Genomic DNA, 27,751 nt, shown 5'->3' on the forward strand with positions numbered 1-27,751 from the left:
CAACAGGTTTAGCGGGAAGTTCATCAGAAAAGATTCTTTAGTCAACAGAATGATTCCCTCAAACTGGCAGATTATTTGACCTCATTAACAGAGTGTGTATTTTTTTTGAGAGAGTGTCTCACTATATAACACAGGCTGGCCTTCAACTCACAATCCTTCTGCCTCAGCCACCAAAGCATCTAAGATTACAGGCAGGTGCCACCATGCCTGGCAGTGAAGTATGTATTTTTTTGATGGAGGGAAGAGGTAAATATTACACTATCACTGTGCTCCGCCTGTACAGGACCAAGTCAAGTCCTGCGGGGCATGCTTTAAAGGAGACAAGAATGAAATGGCATGCATTCCAAGTAAGGCAACTAAAATGGTTAAGTGTCTAAAAACCTTGTTATATGAAGAACACTAGAAGTAATGCCTGGAAAAGATTTTTTAAAAGTAGTCAGTACAAAGGACAAGCTAGAAGATAATAAGTAATGTAGGCCCTAGTACAATGATAAAATTATTAAGTACTCACCATAAGTAGCATGATCCTCTACAATTTACAACGTGATTCACACTTGCATCTTTACCTGTCCAATGTCTGAAAAGCTAGCAAACAGGAAAAGGGTCAGATTTTCATCTACATAGACCCAGTGATGAGAGATTAGTGACAGATTTCAGCTCAGTAGAAGGAAAGATTCTCAAATACTTCAATCTTCATGAAAACAGAACAACAACGGTAAAAGCAGCAAGGATGTGCTAGTAGACATCTGAAGTACCGTACATTTTGTGATCTAGGTTAATCATCACAACCTTCCTATAAGATGGACACTATTAGCCCTCTTCTACACTTGAAAGAACTAAAGCACAGAGGACTTAACTGATCTGCCCGAGGCTATAACCACAGCTTGCCAAATGTCAGAGCTAGAATTCAAATTCAGGCAGTCCCACTCCTGAGCCACTGCTTATAGGGTAACTGGAACAATCACCTGCTAAGGCCATTACAAGGGAATGGCCTGTTAGCCTCAGTCAGAGAATGCACTAGATTCAGATATTTCTAGATAAACAGGTTTCTAGGAATCCTGGATGATAGGCCGTTTTAGATTTAAAACCAGTGTGGACAGCTATGCCCACCTTATTTTTGACAAAGGCACCAAAAACATACAATGGAGAAAAGACAGCCTCTTCAACAAATGTTGCTGGGAAAATTGGATATCTGCCTGCAGAAAACTGAAACTAGATTCATGTTTATCACCCTGTACTAGTATCAACTCAAAAAGGACCTTAATATCAGACCCAAAACTCTGAAGTTAGTACAGGAAAGAGCAGGGAATACTCTGGAAGCAATAGGTATAGGCAAAGAATTCCTGAGAACTCCAGCAGCCCAGCAACTAAGAGAAAGGCTGGACAAATGGGACTACATGAAATTGAAAAGCTTCTGCACAAAAAAAGAAATGGTCTCTAAATTGAAGAGACCACCCACAGAGTAGGAGAAAACATTCCCCGGCTATATATCAAAGGACTGATGACCAGAATATACAGGGAGCTCAAAAAACTAAACTCCCCCCCAAATCAATGAACCAATAAAGAAATGGGCAACTGAACTAAACAGCACTTTTTCAAAGGAAAAAGCCCAAATGGCCAAAAAAAGAAAAAAAAAAAACACATGAAAAAATGCTCACCATCCCTGGCCATAAAGGAAATGCAAATCCAAACCACACTAAGATTCCACCTTACTCCTGTTAGAATAGTTATCATCAAAAACACCACCGACAACAAATGTTGGTGAGGATGCAGGGAAAAAGGAACCCTAGTACACTGCTGGTGGGAATGTAAGCTAGTACAACCACTCTGGAAAACAATATGGAGGCTTCTCAAAAAACTAAACATAGATCTACCATATGATCCAGCAATACCACTCTTGGGGATATACCCAAAAGACTGTGACTCAGGTTACTCCATAAGCACCTGCACACCCATGTTTATTACAGCACTATTCACAATAGCCAAGTTATCGAAACAGCCAAGATGCCCCACAACCAATGAATGGATTAAGAAAATGTATTTATAAACAATGGAATACTACTCAGCCACAAAGAAGAATGAAAATTTGTCATTCGCAAGTAAATGGATGGAACTGGAGAATATCATCTTAAGCGAAGTTAGCCAGATTCAGAAGGCCAAAATTCGTATGTTCCCCCTCATATGTGGATTATAGACCTAAAACAAATACAGCAATATTATTGGACATGGGTCACAAACAAAGGGGAGAACGTGCACAGGAGGAATAGGGAAAGGGAAGAAAACCTAAAACTTGAAAGTGTTTGATGTGCCCACTATAGAGGAGCAAATAAAGTAACCTTAAAACGACAGAGGTCACTATGGGAAGGTGACCAGAAAGTAGTAAAGAGGTCTGGTAAGAGATGAATCAATTTGGGTTATAATATACATATGCATGGAAGCAATGCTAGGAATCTCTCTGTATAACTATCCTTATCTCAACTAGCAAAAACGCTATGTCTTTCTTATTATCTCTTATGTTTTCTCTTCAACAAAATTGGAGAAGAGGGCAGAACAGGCTCTGCCTAGAAGCAAGGTGGGTGGGGAAAGGGAGGGCAGGGAGCAGGGGGGAGAGATGGCTCAAACAATGTATGCACATATGAATAAATGTATAAATAATTTTTTAAAAGATTAGTGAAAAACCACAGTGTGGAGCCCTTCTGGAAGTGGCATGGCTCCAGTATAGGCTAATATTAGCTCTAAGGCCCCAAAGCATGTTCTTGGAGAGTGAAAGCAATGGCACTGGGTCTCAAGAGTTAAGACAGTCCTTTGGAATAGTGGTATGATGCTATATGTTGAGATTGGTTTTGACTTCATCAAAATTTGCAATCTGAAGGTCCATTAGAACATTAATGCCACCATAATTAAATCACATATCTGTGTACTATTTCTTATTCCAACTCCTGCTCTCACCAACTGATGCAATATATATTAAAATCACAAAGATCACTATAGCTTGACGGTTTTAATTAACAAGTTCTCATAGCTCAACCTCTATAAATTGAGATTTTGACTTCTGAGGAAACAGAGCAGCAGTAAGGTTTTCCTTCATTAAAGATTAAAAGCGGAGTGAATCTGCCATGTTGAAAGTCAATTTAATAGTAGCTACATTGAACTGTCTTCGGAGTACATGGCACGTCATTAAAAGTAGAGACAGAAGCAAAAAGAGCTGAACGCATGGCTTAAGCAGTAGAGTGGCTGCCTAGCAAGCATGAGGTCCTGAGTTCAAACCCCAGTACCACCACCCAAAAAAAAAGGAGAGATAGAAATATCAAACACTAAGTCAAATCTAGATGACTTTTGGGGAAAAATGGAAAATAACAGTAAGGTCATCATAAGAAACAACTCAAATTATCTCAGACCTGTAACAACGGCTAGACTTGTGGCACGTCATAGGGCATAGAGAGTGGGGTGACTGTCTAAACAGCTAATCAGGAGACACTGCAAAAAACCATGCCAACTCTGTAGAATGCTTTTTTGGGTGTGTAGCGATATCTTCACTGTCACCCTCAGGGTTCTAGCTAGAACTTAAATAGCAGATGTTCCAACTAAGGGCTGGAGAGTTTTTACTGCTTTCAAAACAGAGACAACAGTCAGCGCAGGGCATGAGGCTGAGATCAGCATCACTAAAAAAGCCGTAACTTGGAAAATGCAACTAGTTGGGTGGAATAGTATTGGTTGGGATTCTCTTTATTTGCTTAGGGACTCTGGAAGATTAAGTGACCTGTCCTAGGGAATGCATGAAAGGCAAGTTAGTAACAGACCCCAAAGTCAAATCTAGGTCTCTCTCCTCAAAGGAATGAGCACTAGCCTGTTAGTCATGAGAAAGTTCTGCCACTAACTATCCCACTGAGTGTAGGTAAATTAAAGAATAAAGCTAAGTACCCCCATATAAAATAAAAGGGGTGGCATTTGGGAGAAAACAATCATTTTTTATCTCATCTTATCCCAAAAGAAATGCCAGCTGGATTTGAGATTTAAATGTAATCAAAATCATAACTATCACTATGAGAAACATGTCCATCCCTAACATTTGCAAGGCCAGGAGGAAGAGTGGCTCAAAATCTCCTTCCTTTCTCCCCCACTACTTCCTACACAGCTGGGGGCCTTGGGCATCTATGAGTGGATCCCACAGTCCTCACATTCAAGCTTCACCCACACAGTTCTCCCAGGAATCAGGCACTCCTTAGATGTAGGAGAGCTCAAGCCATAGCACAGTCCTCTCTTGAAAGAAGGGAGCCAGGAAAGAAGCTCTGACTAGCTTTGGAAGCAGGCTGCACAGGGCATTCTCTGCCTTCAAGGACCTGGAATGGGGTCCTTAGAAGAATAAGCAGGAGTTCCAGGTGGACACACCTCCTCTGCCCTCAGAATCCCTTGGCCTGTAAGACACCTGTAATATATAAATCATAAAGGAAAAGGTTCATGTATTTGACTACGGAAAAATGCAAAACTTAAGCCAGGTGTGATGGTATACTCCTGTAAGTAATCCCGGCACTCAAGAGGTTGAGGCAAGAGGGTCAAGAGTTTGAAGCTACTCTGGGCTACAGAAAGAGATCTTGTCTCAAAAAAAACTTTTGGACATCAAAAACAAATCAATTTCAAAGCAAGTATCAAAAGTGAGAAGAAACGTGTAACATGATAAAGACTATCCTTAGTAATTAACATACAGCAATTAAAAAGTAACTATCCAATAATCTAAGCATATGAAGAAAGTTCAACTTCACTAGTGGGCTGGGGGTATAGCTCAGTGGTAGAGCACTTGACTAGCATGTGCAAGGCTACCCCAGCTCCATCAGAAAAAAGAAATCCTTTTTGATTTATCAAACTGACAAGTACTTTCTAATCATAATATACAGGATTAAGAAAAGCTTAAATTGACCAACCTTTGATCATCCTTTACCTTTCTGTCCAGCCAATTCTATATTTTACAACTTATACCAAAGAAACAGTTAAGGATATGCCCAAAGATTTCACTACAAGGATATTCACTGCTGGACTGGTAACAATATAGAACTACTGGAAGCAATGTGAATGTCCACCAACAAAGGAATGGTTAAATACCTTATGGCACATCAATAAGCCATAGTAGTCAAAAGTGTTATTTTAGATGAAGAGCTGATAATATGTAAATATACCCACAATGTAAAGATGAAAAAGGCGGTTTGTAAAATGGTGTAATCCATTTTAGTATTAAAGTTACACACATACATAAGATACAGAAGGCAACACACGTGTGTTGGTGGTGCTTTAAATTTGAGATGTTAAATTTTTCTTTGTTGCTTATTTGTATTTTCTATTTTTAAAAATGGTTATAACAAGAACATAATTCTTTTTGAAATTTTTCATTAGCATAAGTTAATTGTACAAAGGGGTTTTATTGTGACATTTCCATACATGCATATGATAAACTTTGATTAAATTTTCTTAACCCCTCTGCTTTCTCCCTCTCCCACATTTTTAATAGTTTTTAGTGGACTTCATTATGTTATTTTGATACATACATGTAATGTACTTCAATCATATTTGCTCCCCATCACCCTCTCCTTTCTCCCTCCCCTCAAATAGTGTCCCTTTTATAATCATTATTACATTTATTTCTAATTTTGAAGATAAAAGTTATTTCTGACTAAAACACTTAGCTACTCTAACATTCCACGAAAGCACCCCTTTGTAGCTTCAACATTTTTGGATTCTATAAAAGGAAAAACCAATTAACTGGATGGTATCCTCTGGAGAGCAGAAAGGAAGAGTCACTGTAGCATATTCTACATTAATGGGGAAAAATTCTATTAGCATAAAACAAGCCAAAATTAAAAAAAAAAACACCTCGAAGACAAAGGCAGTCTCCTTGCAAATATATACTAGAGACTTTCCACTACTTGGTTATAAAGTTCTTTTCTTTCCAAATTTGATCTGGAAAGTAGTATTTTTGTTTGTTTTCAAAGTTCTTTTTTAAATGCCAAATGACTACCACACAAAACCAAAGCAATCAATTTGATGTACAATTGGCAGCTGGAAGGAAAGGGCAGAATTCAACATAGTGGTACCAGTGGGGTAAGGAAAACACTTCCCACTTTAAGGTAGAGGAATTTCTGTTAGAGTGGCACTCCTGGCCTCTTCCTGCCCCCTTACTTACTCCTCCCCATGGAGGGAACTACAATTATTTGCCTGAGAGATTAGATAAAAAGAAATGCATCTTAATCTAAATGTCAAGGTGGGGCCATTTTAACCACAGTTTAAAAACGATTTATCTCCCTGCCCATCTATCTCTACATACCTAAAAACATACGCGCAGGCACAAACTATGTATTTAATCAGCCCTTGTTGCCTGGCTGATTCAGGAGGTCAGAAATCAAAAGACTTAGATAAGTAGTCTGCTCTATGCTAGGAAGTTTCCTGCATGTAAGAAACTGGTCTGATGAAGAAGGCACTGCAACACAAAAAACCACATTTCAAGGTATCTGACCTCTCTCCATTTTGTGCCACACAGAGTTTCCATTTGTTGAGCAGAAAACCATGCTAACTCAGTGAGTTGTCATCTAGGTCTGCATGTCCCTACCATCTTTCTCCAACCAACTCAAATGTTACCTCCTTCCTAAGCCTTCCCTCTTCACCCTAGCTGCAAATTACCACTTATTTTCTTAGTATTCTAAGTCCTTTGTTTCTATCATTCATTATGTATGATTGTATGTACAGTCATGTGTATACATGTTCTTTTAATAGGTTATAAGTTCCTTAATGGAAAGATCAAGTTGATAATTTTACATGGACCACAGTATCAACAAAGTATCTTATAGTTACTCAATAGGTGTGTATAGGACTAAAATTCTAGAATGCTCACAAGATTAAAAGCTTCCCTGTGCCTCACCCCTTAATAATTCAGTCTTAGAAAACAGACTTGATGTCCACCTAAAGACTTAATGAGTACAGCAGCAAACTTTAGCCCAATGTATTTAATTTTTTTTACTTCTTCCACTTACATAATAAAAGGAGCTAACTTGATAGAACTCTCTAGAGCAATACTTTCTTAACAAAAACATAAGCCACATCTGAAATTTTATAGAAGCTACATTAAAAGAAGTAAAAAGAAACAGGTGGAATTAACCTTAATACTGAATTTTATTCAACCCAATATATATAAAATGTTATGCCAACAGGTAATCCATATAAAAAAATTAAGATATTTTAGATTCATTTTTATCACAGTGTCTTTAAAACCCAGTGTGCATTTTACACTTACAGCCTAGCTCCATTCATACCAGCCACTGTGTATTAGCTAGTTGGCTTAATTTCTTTTGGCTTCAGTTTCCTTGATTTTAAAGAGGGGATAACAATATTTACTTTATAGAGCTGGATTGAAGTTTAAAATGTAATATATGTGAAAATCTTAGAATAGTACATGGAAAACTGCAAGGGCTCAGTAAATACTAATTCCCATCATCATCATCCATTTATGAAAAATCTGAGCTAAAAACCCAAGTATATTTCCTAAGTTCATAAAGCAAATCAATGATTTCTACTTCCTGTCTTTTAAATAGTTATCTATTAAACTAGGAAGGGCAGGTGGGAGTGATGGAAAGTCATATTTTTTAACCCATTTAAAATTCCAAACTGGGAACCAGATGGAGTTTGGGAGTCAGTCCAAAAGCCAACATTTTTCAAAATGGTAGCTTAGAGCAATGCCATCTAACTGTGTTATACTAAGTTCCTTTACCCTTCATTTCCTTTAAGCTCTGTTCCCATTCGCTATAATATTACATTCATGTCAATACATGTAAAAATGTAACTTATGCTTTCCTCTGTGTTATTTGGGGTTATTTTGGTATTTTAATGACAGGTAATATTGAGTATTACTGCATAAATTTACAAAATGCTCAGCATCTAACATGATCCAACCTTTTGTCAAAGACTTGATTGTGCTCTTCAGGACACTCAAAGAAGAAAAGAGGAGATACAGAAGCCATAGCTAAATTTAATGAACAATGGCCTACGTACAAGTCAAAGAACCTAATTTCTGGCCTTGACCTTGGGCAACCCACTTAAACTCCTGAGCTGTATCTCAGTTTACGATAAGGTCACACTAAGTATTAAAATACAGAATCACTCAAGATAAAATTACTTCAAATCTTGTTTACCCCTCTTGAAGTGTTCTGACATTAAGTTCCCCTGGAACTTACTCAATCTTTGAGAAAATTGAGGCCCAGAAAAGCTAAGTGGCTGGTTCAATAGGTATTGGTAACTAGATGGCACAGCAAAGGGACGCCAGAACATGTTCATGGATCGTGTAGCAAATGGGTACAGAGAGTGGGGGAGAGGGGGAGAAAGGAAGAGGGGAAGGGGGAAGGGAGGAGAGAGAGAGAGAGAGAGAGAGAGAGAGAGAGAATAAAAGGAGGAAAATTGGATAAGTAGTACCTGGAATAGACAGGAAGGGATGGGACTGAAGGCAGAAGCAGACAAAAATAATACAACTTTTCCTCTGAGGCTGGATAGCTTTCTTTTTTCATTCAGGTTGTTACATTAGGTCAGGGGAATCCCTCAGGCAGAGGGATTCTACATTTGGCACCCATCTCCTCTCAAAGTAGACCCACATCCTAGGCCCCATTTACCATCTATACACAAAAGATTCCTAAATCTTTACTCCAGCCCAGATGCTCCCCTAAACCACAGATCCAGGAGAAATTAACATCTCTATTGGGTATCTGATTGGGTATCTGATAGGCTGACATCACCATCCCACTCTGTCCTAGCTCCAGAAGTCTTGGTCTCAGCAGAAGGTCCCACACAGTGGATCTGGGTAAAGTACTGAGCACTGTTTTTCATTAGAGTCAGAGCAGCCTTAGCAGTGATAGTATTCATTGACGAATTAGTAATATATTTGAAAGTCTTCAATTAGTATAATTCGTACCAATGCCAGGTATAGCAGACAGACCATAAGGTGATCTCCGATAATGTCCTACTCTTGGTATTGGTGTCCTCACATAATTCTCTTGTCCAGAGTGTAAATAGGACCTGTGACTAGGTTCTAATAGAAAAAAAAGGCAAAGATAATGGAATATCACTCCCTTCACTAGGTGTATTTGTGTGTATCTATCTCATATATGCGTGTATATATAACACACAAAAAAGTGCAAATGATTCCTTTTTGTTTTAGGGGGGAGAAAGTTGCTATGATCTTAAATGCCTATGGAAAGGGTCATATGGCAGGCAACTGCAAGCAGCTGCTAAGATCTGAGGGCCTCAGTCCTACAACCACAAAAAAATAAATTCTGCCAATAACCATGTGAGCTTGGTTGGAATCTCCTAACTCACCTCCCCAATTCCAGTCTCTCTTGACCATTACAATTCTCTGCTCAAACCCCTTAATTGCACCCCTTTGTGTACAGCATGAAGTAAAGAGTTCTTGATTTTGGAGTCATACTTGAATTCAAGTCCTAGCACAACCACTTTCTAGCTATGCAACATGGAGCCTCATCTTTCTCATGTATTAAGTGAGAATAATACCAATTTCCTTATAGGTCTTAGTTTCCCAGGGTCAGTCCTGTTTATGACCACTTCATCTGATTAGCACTCTACTCTCAACTGTCATGGTTTGACAATAAATCATATTTGGTCAATAAAGAGTTGCTATTAGGACTTAATGAAACGATGTATATGAATATATCACACCTAGTTCTCTCAAATGCACCTGGTATTTTTTTTTGTGGTACTGGGGTTTGAACTCAGGGCCTATACCTTGAGCCACTCTACCAGCCCTGTGTTGTGAAGGGTTTTTTTTGAGACAGAGTCTCTCGAACTATTTGCCCTGGCTAGCTTCGAACCGTGATCCTTCTGATCTCTGCCTCCTGAGTAGCTAGGATTACAGGCATGAACCACCAGCACCCAGCTACACCTGGTATTTTGCTTGCTGAAATCATATCTCCATCATAACTATATTTCTCTACTTCGACACTACACAGTGGACCTCAGATACCATCTCCTCACTTGCCCAACTCCTGTGGTATTTGTGTTAATTGTCTTTCCCTAACTGTTACAAATACCTAAGGAAATTCAACTTAAAAATTCAAAAGGTTTATTTTGGCTCATACTTTTTGGAGATTTCCGTCCATGGTCAATTGTCCCCACTGTTTTGGGGCCTGTGGCAGCACAGTATATACATGGCAGGAGCATGTGATAGAGGAAACTGCTGACCTCATGACAACTGGTAAGTGAAAGAGAGAGGAAGAAGAGAGGCTGGGTTCCCAATATCCCTTCAAGGGCACACCCCCAATGATCTAACTTTCTTCCACTAGGCCCCACTTCCTAAAGTTTCCACCACCTCCCAATTAGCACCACAGGCTGATACCAAGCATTCAATCAATCGTCCTTTGGGGGACATTCAAGATTCAAGCTATGGCAGTATTCCCATAACTGTCTTAGAATGTGTCTCTAACACTCACTTGAGTTGTGGTTATTCGTGCACAAGTTAACTTCCTCTGAGACTGGCATTGGGGAGAAGAGTGTCTACTTCTGAATCTTCTTAGTCCCACACATAATACTTAGTAATATTTTCTACATAGAAGATAGTCACAAAATTACTTACTTAAATTTAGAAAGAATGTAGAATTTGGGCCACAGAAGTGTATTCCACTTATTCACAGACATTGCTTCTCCTTTCTTATTCCCTTGAAACCATTCCATTTGCTATTAGGATCACAGCAAGAGTACTCTAATAAGTTTGCTTCTTTCATAACTGGCTACTGCCCTATTTTTGGGTGGCAGGGGAGGAGGAATTCTGGGAGCTATGCTCCTAGGAATACAGAACAACTAAGAGCACAGGTTCTACAGCCAAACAGTCCTGGACCCATGCTACACCAATTACAACCTCAGAATATTACTCAACCAGTTTATACCTAAATTCCTGCCCCTATAGTTATCATGACTATTAAATAATCCATATGAAGCACATCTGAAAGCACATGGTAAGTAGTCAAAAATGACAGCTATTATTAGACTCCTTTCTTTTTTTTTTTTTTTTGGTAGTACTGGAGATTGAACTCAGGGCTTTACACTTGCTAGGCAGGCGCTTTACCACTTGAGCCATTCTGCTGAGCCCCTAGCGCTCTCTTTCTTGGTCTCAGACCCACACGAAGTCCAGCCCACTCACAGCTCAGAGATTTCTCTGTCTTTCTACGATGTCTTCATTTCTTCTTCTAATTCCTCCCTCCTTCCAGCCCCATCTACACTAGGGCCATTTCCAACAGCTTCTATGATCACTGGCAAAGGTGAGAATTTTCCTGCCCTGGTTCACTATGCATAACCTCCAGGTCAAGGTTCAAGTTCAGCCCCAAACTACACTCCAGGAAGCTCCTCAAGTGCCCTGATCCCCATGTAAGAAGTGCTTAAATCGCTTTTGCGGAAAAGCACTGATTCCTTACTTGGGCCTATGAATTAACTAAAAACAGGAGAAAAGCTTGGCATCTCGGTCTCCATTTTGTATCTGTTGTCCTTTGCTCTAAGCCATTCTCTTCTGCAGCCACCTTGGAATCAAGAAAGGCTAGGAAAGATTGATAGCACCTTTTTTACAAGAAACAAAAAACTACCCCTAAGGGACAGTGGGGCCTTGCAGGACAGACCACCCCCCAAATGAGGACAATTACCTATAATGATGAGGCTACACCCTAGGGCAGGAGTAATCACCTCATAGGAACCAGATAGCTCCCCTCAAGTGGTGACAGTGATAATGACTTTTCCAGAACCCTTCTCGGAACCCTCGGACTAAGACAATGGTCAACCAGAACACACCTGTGACTGGGACTGTTTAACTATGCATACCTTTGTCCCCGCCCCTAACTCTGTCTATTTAAAGCTAAAGCCCATATCTGTACCTCAAAGATGGCTGAAGATGGGCTGAGCTCACTCTGCCTCTTCCCCTGGCATGTCCCAGGCTAAGTAATAAATCTCCTTTCTCTGCCCTACACCATCCTCTTTATTTGATGTATGAGGGTGAGTGGACAGGCCTGGCATGTGGAAGCTCAGGTGTTTGGGCCTGGGGTCCACAACTCCGGTTTCCCCCACACCCAGAAAAATCTCTCAGAAGTTGTACTCTTCATGCTTTCAATTCCCACCTATAACTTGAAATGACTTAGTCATTCTCCTTTCTCACAATTTTTTCCATCACTTCAGTTTCTGCCACCAATATCCTGGAGTAACACGTGTCTTGCTTCTGAATCATTGTTAAGTATTCTTCAGTCCACCTCCTGGGTCAGTCAGCACAGGACAGTCTTGTCGTTGAAAGCCCACAACTGGGCAAAGGAATTTCACACTATATCAAATCAAGAGGCCATTCAGACAGACATCCCTTTGACTTGTGTCTCTCTTTTTGAGGCAAATGAACCAAAATGAACCTGAAAGAATTGATGATTTCACCAAAACTTTATAGTAAAAATATTAGGCAACTTAACACCCTCTGTGCTTCAAACATAAGCCTATACCTGCATTTCTCCTCAGGTCCTTAAGCAAAAAGCTCAAGAAATAACATTCAAACAAACTGAATAAGAACACCTATTATTCCAAACACCGAGACACTTAATTTTAAGCTGTGGCCTGTAATACAATTACTATACTACTTAGGATATTAAAATACCCAGAGATCAAAATTAATGATATAATTACAATTATTTCATCAAAAAACTACTGCAATCACAATTTTATGTAACTTAAGCTTACTTATTTTCATAGCATTAAGATTTAACAAGGCAGCATCTCTCCTACCCCCAGCCCCCGCCTATGGTGACTCCTTAGTCGCATTTAGAGCCCTTAGTTTGCTGTGCTTCCCATCTGACCACCCATCCAACCATTATTACACCTTTTATTTCTTAGTACAAATTAGTAGTGTCAAGGAAAGAACCTATGAGGTATGGCTTTTATTTAAACTTTACTATTTAAAGGTACTATAGGTTGTTGCAAACAAATCAAGCAGTATAGAAAGTATAGTCAAGCCCTGTAACCCATAATCTCCAAGGTAATTGAAAATTGTTTCTTAGGCAGCATTCCAGAAATTTTCAAAGTATATGTAAACATACATATATACAAGGTAAGGGGGTTGGGGATGTAGCTCAGTGGTAGAGTGCGCTTATCATGCCTTATCTCATTTTCATTTCCATGACAACCCTGGTTGAAAGGTCAAGCAGCTATTATTCATTAAGGATTCAATAAGCACATACTATGTGCTGAGCACTCTTTGCCTTGGAATAAAGAAGATACATGAGACACTCCCTGCTCATCCACTGGTCTCATCCCCAGCACCATAAAATTTTTTTCAATAAATAAAAAACATTACTTCCAAACTCATATGTATCTATCGCATAATATCTCCCTTCTTTCTTTGTGTTGTACAAACGGGATCCTATAATAGCTTCCTGTACCATATTTTCCACTTGAAAAATGTATCTTAAACTGAAAAGAATAGTTTCCCACAGTGTGGATATACCATAATTAATATAGCCAGTCTGTCATGCTGGACATTAAGATCGTTGCCAGTAAGAAGATAGTAAAGCAAGCAACATGATTGCTAACAAGTGACCTTTGTGCGGTTCCTTTTTGGAATAGATTCACTGTGACAAAAGGTATTCACATTCTACATTTTCATAAGGACTTCCAAGCTAACCTCTCAATGGATCCTACCAATTTATACTGCCACAAACTGTGCACAGAGGTGGGCTTGTAAATCAATCCTCAGGTCTGAAGTTCCTGCAGCTCAAACAGGATATTTAGTACAATAGTGAAGCACTGGCCATTTTGTTACATCTTTTAACAGTTTAGAAAACCAAGTGCCACAGTTGGTGGCAGGCACACCCTACTGTGATTAGCCTTGCTCCCATCCAAATCCAAATTCAGAGGGTGCCATTCCCCAGTCTTAATCCAGCCCTTAGATAATGGATTTGTTCAATTCAGAGATTTAGGAAGTGAATTCAGCACAGAGAGAAACCTACGTGGCCCTTGGCAACACTACCCACAATTATCTCTTACATCAGGAGTACCACATAATGGTGTGATATAAGTTAGCTCCTACTCCCTCAAAATTAGTTAAAAGGCTTATGGTAATGGAGAGACAATTTGAATACATAAGAACTCAGTACATCAGCATATTCATGGCATGGGATCTAATTGAGAGATTTTGCTACTTTAACAAAGAATGGGAGGGGTTTTCCTAGTGACAGTTGGATGTCTGTAAGCATCACTGCATAGAATGTAAGGAATCACATCTAGAATAACAATCATTTAACATTTTATGTTTTGCAAAACAGCTTACCATACTTTATCTCATTTAATTTCCATGGCAACCTGGTAGCGAGGCCAAGCAGTGATTACTCATTAAAGATTCATAGTATGCGTATACTACGTGCTAAGCACTCTCTGCCTTGAACAGGAAGATGGATGAGACACTTCCTGCTCATTCACTGGTCACCCTGCTCTTCCTTATCTATCTGAAAGGCCTTCACTTGGGTAACCTGACCTACAAAGTCCCATGTGACCCGCCCCCTGCCCATTCTTCCAATTTCATCTGGCACCCCTTTATACCTCATTCACTACAGACAAGCCACACTGAATAGCAGTGGGAAAGAACCCAGGTTTTTTTCACCTCAGAAATTTCTATTTTGCTTCCTACACCTGGAATCCTAACTCGTCCCTGGAGACTTTTACTTATCTTACAGGTCTCACGTGAACCTGTCATTTCCTCCCAGACCCTCTTACCTCTATAAATGATGTCTTGTCTATTATTCTTCTTCCTCAACAGGACTTGACTTTCCTGGCACTCGTAACACTTCATAAGGAAATATATATTTGTACTCACTTCCCCCCAAGACTGCAAAGCTTAGGAGGGCAGGGACCATGACTCCAGTACCCACCAAACACAGGGCCTAGAACAAGGGAGACCGGAGAAGAAAAGTATGGGACAAACGTAGCCAATGCCCTTGATAGCTATACGCAAGAGCAAGGGAATGCACACAGAGGCAGGAGTGTGGCTCATGCCTATTATTCCAGCTACTTGGAGATGGAGATAGGAGGATGCAGTTCTAGGCTGGCCCACGCAAAAGCACAACACCATCTGAAAAACAAACTAAAGCAAAAGGCTGGAGGTGTGGGTCCAGTTGTACAATGTTTGCCTGTTAAGGGTGAGGCCCTGAGTTCCAACCTCAGTACTGCCAAAAAAAGACACACACACACACACAAAGAAGGGAAAGGTTAATTTTACCAAAAAATGGGGGAGGCTTGGGAGAAAGCTGGTTGACAGGTAAGTAGATGTATGCCATAAACAATTTACAGAGCATGCAGCTGGCAGATGGGAAAGAGCAAGAAACATATGGCGTTCCTCAGAATTTGGGCTTTGATATTGGGTGCATGATGGTACAATTATTCAATACAAAGAAATGTAAGAGGAAGAGGCTCTTATTATTTATTATCACAGTACATAATCCAAGAAAGAAAGGTCTTGACAGAGTTGGAAATTTGAAAGGCAGAGACTCCCCTGCCCACCTGCCACTCACCATTCTCAAGCTAAATAGGAAAAGTCATGATTTCAACCTTGACATACTCAAAACCGAGTCATAGGTGGCCCACAGGTAGGCCAGACCAAAGAGATGGTGGAAGGACCAGAAAACAGCACAGACACAACCAGGCAATCTCTCTACATCTGAATACTTTTTTGGGCAGAAGATGTCACTGATGCAATTAAGCGTGGTTCTCTTTGGGGAGGTATGCAGAAGGAAAAAAAAGAATTCATTGCCCAGAGTTTCTCACACACCTAGTAATAGGATGGTTTCTGAATCTCTTTCTGATTACTCTATCCCGTAATTTCTGTGTTGCTCTATGTGTCTCATGGAAGTAGTCAGGGAAGAAATCCTAACGCCACCTAATGCCAGAATGGTTTGGAGTTGAAAAGCATCAAAATACGGCATTGCTAAGAGGGTCACCTCACATTGTTAATGCCTCAACAGCCTCTTTGGTCTTACCACAGTCCTATAAATACCTGGGGTGTTAACGGAGGTAGGAAGAAGGGTCTGGCATTTGTTGCTACCAACAGTGAAACTTTCTAGTCCTACCTCCCCTACAAGTGACACACAGAACTGCAGTACATGAAACAGGAAGTTCTGAATCGTAATTCTGGTGAAAACATAAGAACCCTCAGCATATTTCAAAAAATGGTAACATAATGACAAGAAGGAAAACATATCCCCAAAGACTCAATGAAAAGGCAATTTTTTCAGAAGAAAAAAAACACCATACTTTTCACAGTAGCGATAATGTATAGTCGGAAAACTATAAAATACCCAAGTCAAAGGGCTGAATAGGTAAACAAACAAAGAGTGAGCCAGCTGAGCAACACTGACTATAAGAAGCCCCAGAGTCTCATCCTGGCTCTAGGTACCAGCTGTGTGGCCTAGAATATCTCAACTTCTCCTTTGCAAGATTGGACATTTGAAACAGATTATAATCTAAAGATCCTTTCAGCTTAAAAATATCCCTTGAATAATACACTTCACTTTTATTACATAATTGTAATACAATCAGAGCAACTACAATGGACCAGGCATTTCCATAGTTACCTCATTCTCATCTAAAAGCATGTGAGGAAAATATTATCATAATTTTTTGCATATTATAATAGTAATGGCTAGCATTTGTGAATAATGAACAAGTGCCAAGCAGTGGCCAAAGGTTAATATTCGTATTAACCCATTGCATCCTCCCAATAATCTAATAAGGACTATATATTAAAATACACTAATTAGTAAAGTAGATATTATTATCAATCCCATTTTACAGATGAAGAGGGTGAGGCACAAGAGATTAAATAACTTGCCAAAAGTCACATGGCTAGTAGTGACAAAGCCAAGACCTAAACCTAGTAAGTCTGTCTCACAGAACACACTTGACCCTGGGTGAAAGGACTTCAAGTTTTTTGGAGTTGAAGTAACTTTGGCTACCAAACAGCAGAGCTGGGTTCAGATTCAGGTGTGTGGGATTCCAGAGCCTGTGCTTGGAAAGAAGTTTCCAGAATACTCTTTCCACTTACCCCCTTTCTCAAAGCTTGCCATAAGAATCCATCCCCTACCCCCCTTTTTTTGTCTTCCCCCCGAGGAGTTGTGGAAAGGTGATTGGTGATGAGAGACACTCATTTTTTATTTTAATTTTTATTTATTTATTTCTAAATTGACAAAGAACTCAATTCTGAGTACCTGCTATAAGGAAGGTGCTATGCCAGATGGAGGAAAAGGGGAGGGCTCTGCTTCCTTACTACTTCTACAAACAATGGGAGAGTCACACAGATACTAACATTTGGTCAGTGATCAGAGGTCAGGACCAGATGGATAGTGGTCCAATTAGCCAGCCACAGGGCTATGCAGATTTCACACCAAACCTCACTGACTCTGTGTGCCTCTCCCTCTTGGCCTACCATGTATTAGCTCACTGCAGTGTTTACAAATACGTTGTGATGCGCCTTAGAAAATCTACAAGGTCCAAATATATACTTCTATAGGATTTGAAGTCAACAGAACAGCTGCTCATTGCAACTGTTCTATCATAATTTTCCTCTGCCTTATTTTTATGCATACCCTCATATATTCTGCATACATTATGATGGAACCTCTTTATTAGATGCAATGTAATTTCCCATTTTGTTTTGTTTTGTTTGAACGCAGGGCCTCACACTTGCTAGGCAGGTGCTCTACCCTGTGAGCCACTCCACCAGCCCTCCCAATTTGTTTCATACAATCAACCTATCACCACTCATTCCCGGAAAGATTTGTTGGAGTCAATAGGAGAGACAGCCAAAAATTACAAGAGTACTTGAGGAAACAGTAAGAGCAAAAAGCCTGCTCTAACCACATCTCCAAAGGACTGCTTGATTTTCTTTGGTTTTTTAATTCAAAAAAGGCAGAGGGGCACACAGAGTGGCTGAAGCAAGTGTCCAGAAGCCCAAACTCTGTACTCCTTTTTCGACACAGAATTGAGGAGTCCACTGATTTTTGTATCTCATTTTCAAACTTTGGTTGCTGGTTGTACAAGTAATATATATTTGTTGTATAAAAGTTGGAAAATAAACATAAGGAGAAAAAGTGTATCTTACCACCTAGAGAAAGGCACTTTAACAACTTCGGAGCATGCACTTCCTTCCATTCTGTGTTTCCCTCAGGAACATTTCCCGCATTAGTCTTAACTTTTTTTATTAATTGCATTTTTTATGGTACTGGGGTTTGAACTCAGGGCCTCACACTTGGTAGGCAGGTGTTCTACCACTTGAGTCAAGCCCCCAGTCCTTTCATTTTTTTTTTTGAGGCAGGGTCTTGCTATGTAGCCCAGGCTGGCCTTGAACTCAAGATCTTGCTGCTTCAGCCTTCTGAGTGCTAGGATTCCAGGTGTGTGCCACCATGTCCAGCTATTGGTCTTGATTTTCAATGGCCAAATATGTGTAGATCTACCATCATTTACTTACATTCCCTTAGTATGAAAACCATGTCTTCAGTTTTTTACTACAAATATCTTAAAAGGTATGTACATATATATTTCCTTCAGAAATTACGTTTTTTAAATTCACAAGTAATCCATGTTATTTACAGAAAAATGGAAAGATACAAGTAAGCAAAATTAAGTCAACTATAATTTCTTTTATTTAATGTTTTTTGCAGTGCTGGAGATGGAGCCCAGGGCCTTGCCCCTGCTAATCACGCACTCTACCACTGAGCTGCATCTACTTAGTAAATTCTGTGTATAGCCTCTCAGATCCTTCTTGATATTGTACATACATGAATACAAGTATACACACTAAAATGGGATCATCTATTAATACTTAAGAGTAATAATAATAGTTACTGTATACTGAGTACTTCTACATATCAGGCACTGTGGTTTCCCATTTAATCCCCTCAACAACTACTCAAAGTTCCAGCACTTGGCTGTACAATGGAATTACCCAGGGAGCTTCAAAAATTTAAATCTCTACATCCCAGATTCAGGACAATTGGGCTGAGTGAGGCCTCAGTTTCTGAAGTTTTTGAAGATCCCCAGGTGATCCTAATGGGCCCAGAGGTTGGGAACTATTAGGTTAGCTAGCATTTTATCCCTATTGTACTGATGGGGAGCTTAAGGAACATACAGCAGATAAAGATATAACTGGATTCCAGGTCTAAGCCCAAAGCCCATACTTTTAACTAGGAATCATTTAGAATCTGCTTTTTCCCCATTTAGCACTATATTATGAGCCTGTTTCTATGTTAATACATAGGTCCCCACAGTGCCATTTTAGTAACCATAGTATTCCACTGTATAGTTGCAACAGAATGTAAGTGTAACCACTTTCCCCCTTTATAGAAAATGCTACAGTTAATATCCTTATGATACATGACTGGGTATATCCTTAATTATTTCCTTAGGATAAACTCCAGGAAAATTAATTGCTAAGTCAAAAAGTAAACACATTTTTCAAGCTTTTGATAAATTTGCCACATTGACGTTTCCAGCAGAAGTGTGCAAGTACAGCTGCTTCCTTGTGTTCTTGCCAACTCTGGGTTCTGTCATTCCTTTCTAATCTTTGAAAATTAATATTGGAGAAAACGGCATGCCATTCTAATCCCCCTTCCTCTGATGACTACTGAGATAGTACATTTTTTATGTTTATTGGCCATTTGGATTTCTCCTTTTATCTATTTTTCCTCTGAACATTTTTCTAGTAAAATTCTTACGATTTTCTTATTGTTCTGTAAGTCTTTACCTGTTGAGGATAATGAGTCTTGCTGAAATTGTTCCTAGTTTTCTCATTAACTTTATTTGTGGTTGGTGCAGAAGTTTTTAATTCTTACATAATTGATGATATTAATATTTTTCTTTATTATTCTACCTTTGATATTATGCACATAAATATCTTCCATACACCAGGATTATATAGACCCCTACTTTTTCCATTCCTTTATCATTTCTTGCTCTCTTTACCTTTTAATTCTTGAATGCAACAATTTCTAAATAGGATTACACATCAGAGTTGCTCACAGGCTTCTTCAAATGCTCAGGTCTTAAGGCTGAATCACAAGTTAGGGGGATGAAACCAGAGCAGGAATATTTTTTAAAGCACCACAGGAAATTCTGATACCCTCCCTCCTTTATTAAGAAACACTATTTAAATACTTTTAAATTTATGTTTATATCACCATTCCAAATTACTTCACCATGTTAAATAAATCATTTCATTAATTTGAAATGTTACCTTTATCCTAGTTGGTAAGTTCCAGGAGAGAAGAGACCATACCTGTTTTCCCTGACCACTGTATCTCTAGGGCCCAGCAGAGTGGCCTGGCAAACAACTCAGGTTCAATAAATGTTAGCTGTAAAAATAAGTAAGACCTGACAGCATAAGTTTCCAACATCAAACTGGCTAATCTTCTCTTCAATATTGTCTTCACTGTTAGACAAATACAATGAATGTTATTAACACTGACCTTGAGTTATCAAAAATATTAATGTGCCAGGCGAGGTGGCTCATGCCTGTAATCCCAGCTACCCAGGAGGATCAGAGTTTAAGTCTAGTCTAGGCAAAAAGTTAACAAGATCTCCATCTCAACAAACAAGCCTGATATGATGGTACACTTCTATAATCCCAGCTGCAGGAGAGGGGTAGACGGGAGAATTGTGGTCTGAGGCCAACTTGGGCAAAAAGTGTAAGACTCAATCTGAAAAATAACTAAAGCAAAAAGGCCCAGAGATGTGGCTTAGATAGTAGAGAGCATTTGTTTGCCAAGCATAAGGCCCTAAGCTCATACCCCAGTACCACTAAAAATAATTTTAAAGTGTGCCCTGTACATTCTTCTTAAGGTGGTCCAAAAATGTGTTAGAAGGCTCCATCAAGTGAGGTCAAAATAGTAATGTGGCCATGTTAAAGAGGTAAATGAATTCTGATCAAATTCTCCCAGGAAGGAACTAGACAGCAATGACCCAAGAAGCCAAGGAGATTTGGGTTCTTGTAGCTTTTGTAGTTTTTCAACTCGTTCCTCCAAAGACTTCTAAGGACAGACCTATACATTCCCTCTTGCATGAGCCCATGGACAGAACGTGGAGAGAGGACCCTAAGAGACCCAGGCTTTAGTTCAATGGCAAAGATGGCCTACTACCTCCCTGACCTTCAGCATGTGGCTAGCTGTGTTCTGATCTCTTCAGGTCTAAACCTCTACTTGAAAATCAAACAGACTACCACAGGGACACTCTGAAATCACCTCTACCTCCTCCAGGGTCACAGTCCCACCCAGGCTAAAGGAAAATATAGTGATAGCAGTAGTAGTAACAATGATCACTAAATTTTAAACTAAATATTCTAAGCATCTTATGATTATAATAAAGCACACATTTATATGTTCCACTTGCTTTGCATGTGTTATCTTATTTAACTTCCCAACAACTTATAAGGTAAGTTCTATTATTATCCCGTTTTACAAAGCAGAAACTGAGACTCAGAGAGGGTAAGTGACTTGCTCAGGGCCTCACAGCTACCAAGTGACAGAACCATCACAGTTGGATTCAGGCCCACATTGCTAACTAGTACACCATACTATCCTTGGCCCAAAACAAGGGATAAGTTGCAGTGATCCAAAGAGCTTACTTCTATGGAATGATGTCCCCCTCTTTACTAATGCTCAAAAGTGAGATTTTACTTCAGTGTAATTTTTAGCAGCTCAGAGTACAGCCTGAGCTTGCCAAATATATTATTTATTAAGAAAACATAACATTGTATTAAGAATTCATAAATATTAAAATGTTATTATAAAATAAATAAATCCTTAACAACTAAAGACATTTCTGTGAACTATGGAAGAAAACCACACAAGCTCTTTATGCGTTGTTGAACAAACCTTTAGATCCCCACCTGAACAAACTCCAGTTGCATACTTTCAAAACTGCTTTTGAAACATCGACCTGACAGCCCAAAGGCATCTCAGTCCAAACAGTTCAAACCAAAGCTCAAAACTCCAGGAGCCCCCATCCTCATGCCCTTCAGCCACCTCCCAGGCTTCCCCATCCCAGACAATGGCACCACTAACCCCCAGGCCCAAATTGACTGTCAGTCTGGGGTCAGTTCTTTCCAAATCCAGTCATAGAACATCCTAGAACTCACCCCATTCTCTCTAACCTCACTGCTCCTGCTGCTTCTCAGACCCTTGTCATCTCTCCCCAAAACCACTATTCCAGCCGGAATGAGGGCAGGCTTTCATTGTCTCCAGCTCCCGCCCTCCCTCAGCACTGCTGCCAAAGTAATCTTTCTAAAACAAAATCTGCTTGTTATTTCCCTGTTTCAAATCTCTGTCTCCAGGATAAAGTATAAAATCCTTCCTAGAATATACAAGGTTCTTTATTTTCTGGCCTCTGACTACCTTTCTTGCTTCATCTGAGGTCATGCCCCTATACATCTCACACCAGGCAAACAAAGCAACTTGGAAGTTCCCAGACAGTGCTTCTCTGTCTGCCCAGAATGCAATACTCTCATTTGCCCATCTGGCCAACTCCTATTTGTTGTTGTTGTTGTTTTGATAGGATCTGGCTGCGTAACCCAAGTCGGCCTGTAATTCATTATGTAGCCCAGGTTGGCCTCGAACTTGAGCTTCCTGCCTCACCTTCCCAAGTACTGGGATTATAACCATGAACCACCATACCCGGCTACTCGTTTTTATCAGATCAACTCAAAAGTTTCACCATATTTTTCTCTCATGGACCTCTCCCTATTGTAACATTTACTTCAATGCAACCAATTATTTATTCATATGTCTGTCTTTCCCAGACTACAAGGAACCGTTCAAGGTCCTGCATCATATTTGTAGCTCTGTATGCTGCTGTCGTTGAAAAAAAATGTACCAAGACTTAAGCACGACTAGCTACCCTGCTCGTGATAAATGCCCACCATGTAAGTCAAAGCCAGCATACAGACCAAATTCCATCTCAACAGTGTCTTTAAATTGGCAACCCCTATATCTCAAAACTGTTTGTTACATTTTGTGGCTTACATGTTTTAAACAATAACCAACACAATGAAACATTTTTAACGGATACTTTAGAATAACAACAAACCTATCGGTGGAATATTAATAGATATTCATGCTATTTTCACTCCATTCCACCCAAGTGACCTTTAACCTTTTGTGGGTCACAGACCAATTTTGGTAATATTCGCCTATTATTTCCTAAACCCACACTTCTTCTGCTAAACATAAAAAATTCTATACACCAATAAAGATTCTGATAGACTCCTGAAGGACACAATCTTCAACCACTCCGAAAATTTAAAAAATACCTTTATATGTACTAGAAATTCTCAGGTCAACATGAGATGTAATCTATCGGCCAAGATACTAGTGAGCTTGGCTCTCAGGTAGTTTTTATTATTAAAATAGGCATTTTTCTTCTATCACCAAATATAGACATTATAACATTAAATGTACTTATTCAAACTGCTTAAATCCCAAGGAAGCCTTCATTGGAAAGAGGAAGCCAGAGAAGTGCCAACATCTGTCTCCCCCACCTTTGAGAATCTTATAAGACAAATTTGCTGGAAATAAATGAAAAACGCAAATAGGAAAAATCTCCTGATTCCTCACATATAACTCCCATGAGCATGTGTTTAAATGAAGGGAGTTTTTTTTAAATGCTTCTGGCATGACATTTTCCTAACTCCTCCCTAACCTCCACTTGAAAATAATTTGAACTTCTAGTTACAGCAGCTACTTTTAAACTAATGTTCTTTGTCCTTGCAAAGACAAAGGGTTAAATTAAAGAAACAGCTGGCTGCCTGCCACTGGCTTGGGGGCTTGAGTGTGGGGGGTGGAGGATAGAGTAGGAAGAAAAACCAGTTAGAGGAATAAGTGCTAATTTCTTACCCTGCCACATGGCCATCTTGAACCTAGCTTCTCCTATGTTGGGGTCACAGGCTCAGCGTTTCCCAGAGCCCCACCCCCCAGGTTTGTAGAGAGACTTGAATGGTGCGTAGATGGAAATGAAGTTGTGTGGTCCTGCTTTCTGCAAGATGCTAAGGTCCCAAACCTGAAAATGTAAACAGAAAAATAAATACCTAAACAGAAAAAAAAATTTCAAATGCTTGAAAATTATCTCCTACCCCTCTCTGAACCTCTTTCAAAGATATGCAGACATGAGCAGTGTCAAGTTTCCTCTAAGCAGGGAAGAAAAGAATCAGAGATCTAGAGCCAGTTAACATTGCCACACAATGCTGTGGGACTGCGCTATAGGATACTGAGTGAATCACTAGCACTTCAGTCACTGGGGCTCAGAATCTCCAAGGATGAGTGCTTGGATGAGATAACAGCTGTGTCTTTCCTATCTGAGACTTCAATGCTCTGATCCAATCCCCTCCTCAACCCCAAAACACCCAACTGTACATGAAGAAATCAGTAGAGAGGGCTGGTGGAGTAGCTCAAAGGGCAGAGCACATGCCTAGCAACCACGAGGCCCTGAGTTCAAACACCAGTACCACCAAAAAAAAAAAAATTAGTAGAAAATAAAGCAAATTTTGTAAAGCGTTTTGAAACAGATGTTGTATAGGGAAAAAAAAGAAAGGAAGCATAGTAAAAGAAAAAAAAAGTGAGAAACGAGAGTGCCCACAGGGTGGTGGTTCTTTCTGTGGACTTCGTCATACTTTTTCCCACTTTGCAAATTTCCTATGCTGAACATATATTGTTTATATTGTTAGGGTTGGGGAAATAAACCAAGAAAAAATGTAAGTTTAAGTAAAGTCAAATTGGTTCAGCTAATTCCCATGGGTAAAACTTCAAATCCAACCTTAGGACAATACCTAATTTGCAATAGTAGAAAAATAAAAAGAGATATGACTACTATAGTTAGTTGTCTATTAAATACTTGGTCCATTTAAACAAGCTCTTAATAATTTGATCTTCCTTAGTAGTCCATCTGCTATTTCTCAGAAAAAGTCCTCATCTTTTTGACCTGGTGAACATCAGAGTCCATTACTATTTGCATAGCTTTTACACAATCAACACCTCCAACCTCTGAAGTGCAACAGCCCAAATACTAACTCGACAATCACACTGGCTCTTTTGATTGAAAAGACAAAAAGGTTAATGTGTACACTAGTCCCAAAGACACCATTAGAGAAAAGACAGACAGTGCTTTGGATAAGGAAAGGTTCCCGAAGTCCAAGAAAACTAAGAACTTAAGGAACTCCCAGGATGAATTCACCAGGAAAAATCGCTCCGATGACTTATCTGGAACCTGGCACTGTTTGTTTTCGGTTTACTTTTTTTTTCCCCTCTCATTTCGCTTGCAGTTATGAAGTACTGTTCTGTGCGTCGTGAGACTTGGAGAAAACTAAAACATCTCTGAGGATGTTAAATGTATGTACAGCTGTTTCTTACCGGCTTTTAACACTCCAGCTTCTGAGTTTCCCTCATTTACTCCGGACAGCTTCCACTGACGTTGTCACACTGGGCAGACGCACTACTTCACCTGGAACTCCGGGCAACTGATTTGCTCTGAAATGGTAATGAAGGTAAACATGAAGCTAAGTGAGGGCAAAGCTTTTCCCTTCCTGGTAAAGACGCTCAAGTTCTACGGTGGAAAGTCTGGGGAGAACAAGCTACGCGCGTTAAGTAGCCAAAAAAAAAAAAAAATGGAAAACGCGCAGCAACTACTTTTCCGAGCGTCTGGACTCGACTTCGCCAAGACCCACACAAACCTGCAGCAAGTCCAGGGCAGGAGGGACAAGGATCGGGCCGTGGCTGAGATTTACCAGCCAACGCCAGCCTACTTCAGTCCTGGAAAGGGAACACAGGCAGCTAAGCTCCCTGATTCAAAAACGGGACGGGCTTGGCGCCGCTCCGCCAAGAAACTTTCTAGGGCAGCCCAGGGACCCTTCTCCGGGAACAGGGTTGGGCTCCCGGGAAGATGCCGCCCCACGCTGGCTGGAACTAGCCTGTCTACCTCCTTCGATGCCAGGAGGTGGCAGCTGGGCAGGGGAACCCCCATCTCCGGGGAGTGCAGCCAGCAAGGGAACGCTTCCCCTGTGTCGCCGCACTTCGGGAGTGCTCTGGAGGGTGCTCCGGGAGCCAGCGGCCCGCAAAGGACCAGTTGGGGAAGGGACAGCCCATTTGCCTTTACCTGTCACCGGTCAGGAGCTGCGGAGCCCGTGTCCACCGCCGGTGGGCAGCGCGCTCGGTTGACTCTGGCGTCCAAGACACCAAGTTGAGCTAGCGCCCCACGTAGCCGGCAGAGCTTCATTCACACAGCCCAGCCAGGGAGGAGGGGGAGCGGAGCGGGAGCGCGGCTCATGTGACAGACGCCTAGCGAGTATCAGTTCAGCCCAGCCAGCGTCTGCGCATGCGCGCCACGGAGGGCACCTCCGCCCAGCTGGGGAGGGAGGGGGATGCCGGCCAAGGAGGAGCCGCTGGGAGGAGTTTGAGCGTGCGCAACCGCAGTAGGGCGGCCGGCTCGCTGCCATATTTAATGAGTACTGGGCGGGTCCTACCAGTGCTGGGCGTGTCAGTTTTATTTGGAAAGCCATTCACCATTTGGTCTCATTGTTTCCAGTTTGCTAGGATCGTGGTTTTGGTTTTTGTCCTTAGAATGAAATATTTATCCTGAGCTTCTGGCCCACAGAGTAGTTAGTAGTAAAAATCTAACAGGAATACAGTTAGATCACATATTTTGAGCCTCTTATATGCCAGACATTCTTCGAAGTCTTTTACTTTGTTCGTTTCACTTAATGCTCACGATAACCCCGTGGAGTATGTATAATTATTTCTCCATGTTTACTCATAAGAATACAGAGGCACAGAAAGGCTAAGTAACTTTTCAGACCTCACATAACAGTAGGAATTGTGATCAAATATAGTAATGCTAGCAGCAGTCAACTTGGTCCAACACTGGAAAATCTCTATGTCTGTTCCAGATATTATCACCACTTTAACCAATACAAAACAAAGGCCCAGAAACGCAAAACTTAGAGGATTAGTGTGTGGTACATTCCAACCGAGGTTCATCGAATTCCAAAGTCATGGCACTAGGATTTAAAAAGCAACAGCCCCACCTCTCGTTTTAAAAAAGAGAAAACAGGCCAAATGGGATGCTTAACTTTCTTAAGATGACCCAGCTAACCAAATTACTGGAAAACCAAGTCTGGAATCCCTATCATCAACCCAGGTAATCTAACTAGAACCCAACTACTAATTCAGAGTCTTTTGCAGTGAACAATTTTGAATGCCTACTTTGGACAAGTTAAGTGGTCAGGGATGCAAAACCTATAACCTCGCCCAGTCAGCATAAGGCCACCAGAGACAGAGACAAATTCAACATAGTCAAGCTTTTGACCTATTTCAATAAGGAGACCACACACCAGAAAAACCATGACCAGAAAAAGAAAAACCATGATCATCTCACTAAACAAAGAAGAAGATAGGATCATTACAGGATTTGGGGAAATAATGAACTTCAGATGAATTTTAAAAGCAGTGTTTTACTAAGCTCAAAGCAAAACAGGACTGTCACTTAGGATCACCATGAGGTTCTGAACCCAGAAAGTAAAGACAGAAATGCTGTGTCCAGATACCCCTTATCCGAAGCTTTGCACATGGTTTGGAAATCAAAGGTACTTCTCTGTGTCAGAGATACTTGTGTTGGACAGACAAACATGGATGATTCATCTTTACAGACTGATTTCAAGTAGAAAAGT

The 27,751-nt window shown here is 40.4% G+C and overlaps 1 protein-coding gene across 1 annotated transcript in view; it reads right to left on the reverse strand.

The window, feature by feature from the left end:
- Positions 1 to 26,388, reverse strand: part of Clcn5 (chloride voltage-gated channel 5) — a 143,948-nt gene extending 117,560 nt beyond the window's left edge. The window contains exons 1-3 of the mRNA XM_074063790.1: positions 26,182 to 26,388; positions 25,440 to 25,556; positions 23,931 to 24,093 (exon numbers count right to left, since the gene is read on the reverse strand). Of these exons, the coding sequence (XP_073919891.1) occupies positions 23,931 to 23,946 (16 nt within the window). The 5' untranslated portion in view covers positions 23,947 to 24,093; positions 25,440 to 25,556; positions 26,182 to 26,388. The remainder of the gene's footprint in view (positions 1 to 23,930; positions 24,094 to 25,439; positions 25,557 to 26,181) is intronic.
- Positions 26,389 to 27,751: the final 1,363 nt, after the last annotated feature.

Source organism: Castor canadensis, chromosome X (assembly GCF_047511655.1).
Source record: "Castor canadensis chromosome X, mCasCan1.hap1v2, whole genome shotgun sequence".
Taxonomy (NCBI): Eukaryota; Metazoa; Chordata; class Mammalia; order Rodentia; family Castoridae; genus Castor; species Castor canadensis.